The sequence below is a fragment of the Myotis lucifugus genome, unplaced genomic scaffold (assembly GCF_000147115.1).
Source record: "Myotis lucifugus unplaced genomic scaffold, Myoluc2.0 scaffold_782, whole genome shotgun sequence".
Classification (NCBI taxonomy): Eukaryota; Metazoa; Chordata; class Mammalia; order Chiroptera; family Vespertilionidae; genus Myotis; species Myotis lucifugus.
Genome location: NW_005871830.1, coordinates 90866 through 101245, shown reverse-complemented (window position 1 = coordinate 101245; position 10380 = coordinate 90866). Strand labels below are relative to the sequence as shown.

At 51.8% G+C, this 10380-nt stretch overlaps 1 protein-coding gene across 2 annotated transcripts in view; it reads left to right on the top strand.

Moving 5' to 3' along the window:
- Positions 1-10380, top strand: part of KCTD1 (potassium channel tetramerization domain containing 1) — a 63613-nt gene that overhangs the window by 46618 nt on the left and 6615 nt on the right. For both annotated transcript variants that reach the window (XM_006106201.2, XM_023747040.1), the window contains exon 3: positions 4374-4518. In XM_006106201.2, the coding sequence (XP_006106263.1) occupies positions 4374-4518 (145 nt within the window). The remainder of the gene's footprint in view (positions 1-4373; positions 4519-10380) is intronic.

The window sequence follows — 10380 nt, the reverse complement described above, 5'->3', positions numbered from 1 at the left end:
GGTTCAGGTCCCTCACTTCTAAACGCTTCCTTCCCTGGACATCGCTGTCCTGTGGCCGAGAAACCAGGTCCTTGACCCTTGACCTGAGTCTGCCCCCAGCAGAGCGCCATCACCTGCCCCTTCCCTTCTCACCTAACCTTCCCGCCCACCTCCGGGCCTGGCCAGCTTTTCTTTTTTTAGTCTTTACCGTTGAAGGTATTACATGTGTCCCCTTCCCCCCATCGACCTCCCCAGCCTGCCCCGCCCCCCGCCCAGGCCTTCACCACCTGTTGTGTGTCTGTGGGTGATGCACACGTGCAGACAAGTTCACTGGTTGAGCTCTTCCACCCCACCCCCTGCGCCTCCCCTCTGAGGTCTGACAGCCTGTCCACGCTTCCGTGTCTGGATCTGTTTTTGTTCGTCAGTTTATGCTGTTCATTCGTTCCCACCTCTGAGTGATCCTGCGATGCTTGTCTTCCTCGGATGGGCTTGCTTTGCTCCGCATGTTGCTCTCGGTCCCTCCGTGCCGTCGGGAATGGTAGGAGTTCTTTCTCTTTCACAGCGAGGACTTGGCCACCTCTGCTCATCCTTCAGGCCTCCAGTGAGCTTCCTCTTTCTTCCCCGCCTCCCCCAGAGGGAGCGGGTGCACTTCCTGTCCCCCCGTGGCTCTCTCCACACCCAGGGACACTCCGCCACTCGGCCCTCGGTCTGCGTTCCCACCCCGTTGACATAACTGCCACTCGGCCCCCGGTCTGCGTTCCCACCCCGTTGACATACCTGCCACGACAGTGAGGAGGGTGGCTTGTCCGCCATTGCGCCCCCGGAGTTCACGCCCGGCCAGGCTCAGTGAGCGTCGGCACAAAGAATGAATCGATAACCGAACGACCACACAATAAACAGGAAATGGAAACTCAAGGAACTGAGCCACAGTGAAGGAGAGAAGCCAGGTCTATGCGGGAATGAACACACCAAACCACTAAATGCCTAGTGACCGACTCACACCGAGCCAGGTGACCAGGCCCCCCGATGCCCTCTCTCATTTCATTTCATTAAGAGCCGTTCTTTAATACAGAGCAGGGCGCCATCCTGGGAGCCAACTTCATTTCCACCCAAAGAGCTTAATTTCCTCGAGATCTGGTTCTGCATTATTTGCTCCATAAACAAGAGTAGTCAATAACTATGTTAATATTTAAAAGCAAGAAATATATTTCATTATCTGTTTGTGTATTTTTTAAAGTATATTTTTATTGATTTCAGAGAGGGAGAGAGAGACAGTAACATCAATGATGAGAGAGAATCATTGATGGGCTGCCTCCTCCACGCCCCCTACTGGGCATCATGCCCGCAACCCAGGCATGTGCCCCAACCTGGAATGGAGCCATGACCTTCTGGTTCATAGGTCAACGTTCAACCGCTGAGCCACACCGATCGGGCTATAGCTGTACTCTTTTGAGCATGCCATGGCTCTAGTTGATATTTTTATCAAGAAAAGTTAGTGTGGCCCTAACTGGTTAGGCTCAGTGGATAGAGCGTCGGCCTGCGGACTGAAAGGTCCCAGGTTTGATTCCGGTCAAGGGCATGTACCTTGGTTGCGGGCACATCCCCAGTAGGAGATGTGCAGGAGGCAGCTGATCGATGTTTCTCTCTCATCGATGCTTCTAACTCTCTATCCCTCTCCCTTCCTCTCTGTAAAAAATCAATAAAATATATTTTAAAAAAAAAAGTTAGTGTGATTTGATAGAAGAAATGGGCAATTTGATAACAGAAATGGAGACAGAGAATGTATCTCACCCAGAGTCCAGCAAGTAACTGGCCGAGCCGCGTTCACTCCCCACTCGGTCACCCCTTTCCTTTTCCCTGTGGGGGCATTTAGGAGCCACTCAGTGTGTGCCAGTGTGCGGCCAAGCCTAGATTTGGGAATGAGCGTGTAAGTATAAAAAGCGTAAGGTTTATTTAGGAATAAAATACTTACTTTTTAAATCTCTTCACGAAAGTGATTTGCCGTCATCGGTGCTAATTTTTTTCAGGCCACAAAAATAATCCTTATGCACCCCCGGGCTCCAGGGTAAAGCTCTTGCTGAACTGATATAAGCGAGACATGAGCACACGAGACCCAAAGTTCTCAATGGGTGGCGGTGACCCTCTTCATCCCAGTCGTGTGGGGAGGCCCTTGCAGATCAAACAGACCGAGCGCTCATCCCCCATCGGCTCATCGTTGGGCGAGTTACTCACTGTTTGGAGCCTGTTTCTTCATCTTTAAGAGGAGGATAATGGGTGTGACCTCTCCAAAGTGCTGAGGCCGGGGCGAGGTATCTGGAAAGCACTTAATAAATACAGCTTCCTTCTCGCCCCCTGTCAAGTCTGAATTTATGTTATTCCCAGTGACGTGTCGATGTTTTAATAACAGGCAGCCCAGTTCCATTCTTTCCCATCCTGGGAACTCTATAAATCAGTGGCTGGGTGTCTGCGTGTCCCTGCCTGTGGGTCGTGGGGCCTCCTGTTGGATGGACGTGGTCGTGAGGAATGAATGGCCAGGGAGAGCGCACTGCAGGACCCTAGGATGGTTGTAGTCCGCACCCTGTGACTCGCCCTCAGGCCATGGAAAGGCGGGCGAGACTCATTAGCTGAGAAGAAGAAGTTTTAGAAACGTGAGCCGACCATAATGTGTCGCTTTCTCCTTTGCGTTTACTGCTTTCAAGGAGCACCTGAGTGTTCTAATGATCTCGGGAGATTTTTACTGAAACAGACATTCCCGGGCCTTCCTTTCCCATGTGTTGGTTACATGTGAAGAGGGTGGAACTGTTGGCTTAACCCTCACAGCCATCCCCTTTCTGCACAGGATGCGAAAATGGGGGATTTGAAAATCATCTTCAAAGCAGTAAAATGATATTCAGAGTTAAAGATCTGGCTTCATACAAGCTTTTCATTAAAAAAAAAAAAAAAGGAGCCATTTGCCTGCCCACTCGCCCCTTTTGTAGCTGTGATTTCTGGAGTGGGACCTGCATGTTGATAGAGGGCACTTGTTGGTCACTGGCCAGGCCCTCGCTGGCTCACAGTGTGGATGTGACCACCTTCTGTTCTCTAAATATACAGGATCTCCAGGTTCCGCCTCCCTTACAGGGTTAAGGGTAATGAATGCAAAACGCTGTAGCTGTGGCACACTGTTCGAACGTTTACTCCGCACGTGGGAAAAACAGGGTATGGGTTCCTGTCTTTAAAAACTACCCAGAGCCTCTGATGTTCGAGAACTAGGTCATATTTTTGGGGTGGTCTAATGTATTTTTGGGTCATATTTTTTGGGTGGTCAACTCTGTATTGTTTATATGATGCCTGGCTGTGACAAATGATTTTTGCTGAGACCTAAGAAATTAGACTCGGTGTTGTTAATGGAAAACATTCTCCTAGCGGAGTGCTATGTTCAGTTGTTCTTTTTTATAATTAAATGGAGATGTTAGCAGGGAGGCAGTGCTTTATTTTGGGAAAGTGTGAGATTCATGGGTGGGGGAAGCTCAGAAGACAGATTTTATTTATAAGACCGTTTGGAACACTAGCATTTTTTTAAAAAATATGTTTTTATTAATGACTAGAGGCCCGGTGCACAGATTTGTGCACTGATGGGTCCCTCGGCCTGGCCTGTGAGGATCAGGCTGAAACCGGCTCTCTGACATCCCCCAAGGGGTCCCGGATTGCGAGAGGGCCGTTCTCGGGTGACGCACCCCGGAGTCGGGCTCCCTCCTCTCTGGTTCCAGGTGCGTCACCCGAGAACCGCGGCTGCCAAGTGACGGCAGCTCGGCAGCTCCTGCCTTGAGCATCTGCCCCCTGGTGGTCAGTGCGCGTCATAGCTACTGGTCAGACGGTCGCTTAGGCTTTTATAGAGAGAGATTTCAGAGAGGAAGGGAGAGCGAAAGAGAGGTAGAAACATCAGTGATGAGAGAGAATCATTGATTGACTGCCTCCTGCACACCCCCTAGTGGGGATCGAGCCCACAACCTGAGCATGTGTCCTGACCGGGAATCAAACCCTGACCTCCTGGTTCATAGGTTGACGCTCAACCAATGAGCCACGCCGGCCGAGCAACACCAGCATTTTTAAGGAGCAGAGAAGGTTGTGTAAGGACCCCAGGACAGGCTCGGTCTTCGTCACAGGGACAGCACAGCCATCGCCACCACGTCAGGAACATCGTCTTTACAGGGAAAAGCCCGGGAATGACAGAACCGACTTGCAGAGCCTGAGACTCGTGTGAAGGCCTGTCCTGCGACGTTTGTCCAGCAGGGACAGGCCTCCGCACAGAGCCCCAGCCACGCCAGGGGTCCTTGTCCGCCCGGGCCATGACGCAGCGTCCGGGCCGAGCGGCTGATGCTAACTGTCTTCATGTTCCCTCTCTCCTACCACAGAATCGGAAGACTCTTTGATGGGACAGAGCCCATCGTGCTGGACAGTCTCAAACAGCACTATTTCATTGACAGAGACGGACAGATGTTCAGATATATCTTGAATTTTCTACGAACATCAAAACTCCTCCTTCCTGATGATTTCAAGGTGAGGGATTCGTGTTCATTACCAGTAGCACACATGCGTGGTTTCTTCTCGTGTACCCCCCTCCACAGGTCTCGCTCATGCTGTGTGTTTACATATATACCAGCTCGAATGGCCTCGGAGCCTCTGACCTCATCGTACGTTCCTCGTTAAACAGAGCGCGTGGCCTTGGGGTGTTAGGATTTACGTGGCCAAGAGGGGGCCGCTCTTGACACAGAGAGCTCTGTTCCAGCTCATTGAACCCATTGGCAGTACGTCGGCTAAACCCTGACCTTATTGCTGACGTCGTAATGAGGCAGAAGGACAGGAAGCTCCTTGGCGTCATAAAGACTTTGTCTCCCAGAAACCTAAAGGAGACACTGTCGTTGGCAGCAGAATTTCAGAATCGCTCGCTGGAAGGTTAGGACCTAGTGTTACAGCGAGTCCCAGGTTACGCTGTCAGCCACAGGCAGTGGGACTAGATCAGAAGAGCAGACGGGAAGTGTTCACTGGAAGGGAATAGACAGCAGTGTAATCAGAGGCAGCGTTCATGTTTCTCTAAATGGAAGGTTCTGGGACTCAGCTAAGTACAGTCGGTCCTCGGGTGACCTGGGAGATCCGTTCCTACGGCGACGTAACGCGATTTTCGCCGTCAGTCAGAACCCACCTACATAAGCACCTACGTCCCTCGCATGGAGCACATGCACAGCAGTAATGGAGGGAAACAGTAAAAACAACTTAAAAGGAAGATAACAATTCCTGACCTTGTGGTAAATAGATAATAAAAAACATACAGCACATATGTACATACGTTGAAATGACGGAACTTTTTTTTATATATAAATAAATGGGAGATGGCGATGTAACCACGAAACAACGTACGTCGAGTCCAACGTAACCTAAGGACTGTCTGTACTTGTGTGGGGCGAGAAGGGATAAACCAAAGAACGTATCTACTTACATGCATAGCCCATGAGCACGGGCAATAGGGTAGTGAAGACCTGGGGGTGGGGTAGGGGCTGAGAGGAGGGAGTGGGAGGGAGGAAAATGGGAGATATCTGTAATACTATCAACAATAAAAATATATTTTTAAAAAAGAACTAAATACAACTAGAACTAATAAAGAACTCATTAAGCCATCTAAAATCAGGATCAATATATTGCAATCAATAGCTTTCCTATAGCATAGCAAGAACCAACCGTAAGATAGAATGGAAAAACGTACCCCTCACATGAACAACCAAACTGTAACACCCAGGAGTAGACCCAACGAGACACGCAAAGCCCGACTGAGCGAGCGACAGACCTCTGCCCACAGGGGCAGAGGAGGAGCTGGGGGAGTGAAGGGGCAGCCGCGCCCCTGGGTGGGGAGCCTCGATGCTGGGAGGGTGTCCAGGCCCCCACGTTCCTCCGCATGCTCAACGCAGCCCCGTTTAGTCACAGATATTTTAAAAAAGAAGTTGGATCCATTTATAAAGTCTTGTGTAAAAGAAAAAAATGCTTAAGAAAAGCTAAATAAGGGGTAAGAGATCAACCAAAGGACTTGGATGCATGCACATGAGCGAACCAATGGACACAGAGGGGCGAGGGCGAGGGCGAGGGCGAGGGCATGTGCTGGGGGGCGGGCGCGGCCGGGGAGAGGTCAGTGGGGGAAAGGAGACATATGGAATACTTTCAACAATAAAGAATTAAAGAAAAAAAAGAATAGCTAAATGGCCCTGGCCAGGTGGCTCCGTTAGTTGGAGCATCGTCCTGTACATCAAAAGGTTGTGGTTCCATCCCCAGTTGGGGTGCGTTCAGGAGGCAACCGATGGATATTTTTTCTCTCACATCAATGTTTCCTCTCTCTCTCTCTCTCTCTCTCTCTCTCTCTCTCTCTCTCTCTCCCTCCCTCCCCCCCTCCCCCTTTCTCTTTAAAAATCAATAAAAACATATCGTTGGGTAAAGAATAGCTAAATGAATTACTGTGAGTGGTAGTACTGGCGGTAGTCATGGGCAATGGGGGTGCATTCTACCAGACTCAGACATACCAGAGAGCTGTCGCCCTTAAAGAGTGATCGACAGGGCTAAACCTTACAGTTACCTTAATGGAGAGCAGGGGCCAGAGAAAGGGGGGGGGGGGCGGGTGCGTATAAGAATGTGACCTGCTGTAAAAGTGGGAAAAGAAAGGAATCATCAGTGATTGGCTCTGAGACAATTGGCATCAAGACATTTGAAAAAATGTAGCCCTGACCGGTTTGGCTCAGTGGATAGAGCGTCGGCCTGCGGACTCAGGGGTCCCAGGTTCGATTCCGGTCAAGGGCATGTACCTGGGTTGCGGGCACATCCCCAGTGGGGAGATGTGCAGGAGGCAGCTGGTCGATGTTTCCCTCTCATCGATGTTTCTAACTCTCTATCCTTCTCCCTTCCTCTCTGTAAAGAATCAATAAAATATATTTAAAAAAAGAAAAAAATGTAAAGCCAGAGTCCTAGCTCATAAAATAAGCTCACAAATATTCTAGAAATAGACAAAAATTAAGCTATAAAAGTATAAGAAAAAATATAAAGGAATTTCTAAGAGTATAATGTTGAGGCAGGAGGGCCTACCTAAGTAAGACTCAATACCCAGACGGTATCCTTTACATTTTTTTAATTAAAGATACTGTCTATACTAATAAAAGCGTCGTATGCTAATTAGACCAGACATCCTTCCGGACGTCCTTCCTTCCAGACAAAGCCACGGCGGGCAGGGGCCGAGGCAGAGGCGGCCGCCACCGCAGCGGGGCCAAGGCCCTTGCATGAATTTCGTGCCTCGGGCCTCTAGTGTATTAATAATGGAGAAGGGTCAGATGAGAAGTACCTGCAACAGAAGATCAATATCTACCCTAGAGGAGCTCCTAAAACCTGCGAGGAACATCCCCACAACCCGAGGAGAACACGTTAGGATCCAGCGAGAGTTTCCTAAAGAAAGAAGTAGAGGTTGCCAATAAACACTTGAAACGATATTCAGTCTTGCTAGTACCAGAGAAATAAAACTTACATGAGATATCTCTTCTCATCCATCATATTGGGGAAAAAAAGTTTTTAATTGATAATATACGATCTTTGGGAAATTTACAGTGTGGGTGGGCGTGGAAATTAACCACTTTTTTGGTGGGCAATTCAGCAGTAATTTTTAAATTTTCAAACATACCTACTCTTTGGTTTCCCAATTCCATGTCTGTTCATGTGTCGTGTGGAAATGTTCACATACATGTGCAGAGATGTCACTTGCAGTAGTAACAGCTGGACACGACTAAAAAGGCTCTACAGCAGCAGGTGGTTAGAACATTATAGGGTACCCGAGCCTTAGAATCACTTAAAAGAATGTGGTCGCTCTGTATCCGGTGATGTGTGGGGGCAAAGACCACCAAAATGTTATCGTGCAGTGAAAATGTTAAGTTCAAAATATGTATAGTATGTTCCTATTTATGTAAAAAGTGTGTGTGTGTGTGTGTGTGTGTGTGTGTGTGTGTGTCAGGGCACAGGCCCGAGTTGTGGGCTCCATCCCCAGTGTGGGGCATACAGGAGGCAGCCGATGCATGATTCCCTCTCATCATGGATGCTTCTCTCTCTCTGTCCCTTTCCCTCTCTGAAATCAATAAAAATATATTTTATAAAAACATATTTAGCCCTAACCGGTTTGGCTCAGTGGATAGAGCGTCGGCCTGCGGACTAAAAGGTCCCAAGTTCGATTCCGGTCAAGGGCATGTACCTTGTTTGCGGGCACATCCCCAGAAGGAGGTGTGCAGGAGGCAGCTGATCGATGTTTCTCAATCATTGATGCTTCTAACTCTCTATCCCCCTCCCTTCCTCTCTGTAAAATATCAATAAAATATATTTAAAAATATATATATATTTAAAAAGAAATAATGGAGCGATCCTGTGTCACCCAGTTCCCCTGCTGTGACCCCCGAGGAGAAGGGGGTGGAGAAGACTCCGTCAGCGCAGGGGACTTGGGGCCCCGCGTCCTGTCGCCTCGCTGCCTCTGGGTTTGCTAGAAAGCGGTAGGTGGGGGCATTGTGGTGAGCACAGACCCCTGGGCACGGGGCGGACGCAGCTTCACTGCCTTACGTGGGATGCGGAGCCTGACAGTCCAGGAGACCCGCGGGGCCATGTGGAGTCCCGCCCAAGCGGGTGAGGACGGGGGTGGACATGGTCAGCCGGGGGTCAGGGGGCTGAGCGGGTGAGGACGGGGGTGGAGATGGCAGGTGTGGGCGGCTCCTGGGGAGCCAAGGCCCCCATCACGGAGCTGCGAGGAGAGAGCGAAAGCCACCGGTTCGGCGCTGAGTGTGACGGGAGCGCCTTCCGCAGGCCCAGGTTTCTCAACAGACAGTGACGGGGGGTGGACATGGAGAGCCCTGGAGTCCCGCCCAAGCTCACGGCACTTCCTGGGCCCTGCAGGGGCCGCGGTCACGGTCACGGCTGCAGATGCTGAGCACGGCAGGTGTGTCATCTCCTCCCGAGCGCCCGCCTGAGCCAGCCCCGTGGGTGGCCCTGACCTCTCAGCGCTTCCGGCAGTGATCCCGCAGGACCAGCACCAGCTCCCAGCCACCGGCCTGAGAGGGAGGCGCGGACGCTGGGGGAGCCCCATCCTCCCAGTGCTCCCTCCCGAGCGAGTTCAGGACCCGCACAGGCAGCTGAGAGAGAGGAGGTTGCCTGGCCGCTGAGATTCAAAATTCGTTTTTAAAATAAAGGGGATGAGTGATGGAGGATTTAAGGTTTTGCCAGTGCTGACTCCATGCCAGCTCTCATGGAAAAGGTGTCGCTGTCACCGTGAGCTCCGCGTGACGCCGGTGCTGTGTGGGCGGCGGGAGGGTGGCCTCCGGGGCCGGCCGTGTCCTCGTTCCTGGAGGTGTGACCGTGTCGGCGTGCGTGGCGAGAGGCCCTTCGCAGCTGTGATTCAGGACGTTGAGATGGGAGATGGCCCCGGATAACCCAGGTCGACCCCGTGTCCTCAGAGGGTTGTGTGAGGGAGGAGGAGGCGGAGGGTAGAGCAGGGAAGAGAAGCGACAACAGAGGCGGAGGCAGGAGGGAGGCAGGGCCTGGAGCTGGAGCCGCAGCAGCCCCTGGAGCTGGAGCCGGCGAGGAAATGGACTCCCCCACAGCAGCCCCTGGAGCTGGAGCGGCGAGGAAATGGACTCCCCCACAGCTTCCAGGACAGACGCAGCCTCATGACCCGTTTTTTATCTTTTTTTTTTACTTTAAATATATTTTTATTGATTTCAGAGAAGAAGGGAGAGGGGGAGAGAGAAACATCAATGACGAGAGAGAATCACTGATCAGCTGCCTCCTGCACGCCCCCCACTGGAGATGGAGCCCACAACCCGGGCCTGTGCCCTGACCGGGAGTCGAACCGGGACCTCCTGGTTCCTAGGTCCACGTTCAACCCCTGAGCCACGCCGGCCGGGCAGTGGCCCGTTCGGGACTCGTGGCTTCTAGGCCTGTGAGGTGATGAGTTTGTGGCCGTGGCTGCAGCGGCCACGGGGACTCACTCGGGCTGCGTCGTCGTGGGGAGAGTGCCGGCCGCCCAGGGTGCACAGGCCCTCGCTGGCCCCCTCGGGGGTGTGGTCACGGAAGCGCTGGTTTGCGTGTGGGAAGCGTGTTGGCGAGGCCGAGTGCACGCCAGATGCGGGAGAGCTTCCGCGTCATGGCAAACGGGAGGGGCTGGGAAGATGGCATTTCCACCTGAACATGGGAGACGTAACTGTCTTCAGAGGGTGAAGGGTTAACGAGTCAAAGGTTAAGATCCTGAACCCAGAGGGAAGAGTGAGAACAAATACGTTGGAGCCACAGGGACACCCGGGTCATTTTAGCGAAAAGCCACACGCAGGGGTCCGCCGGCGCTGTGCCTGGCGGGTAGGAGCC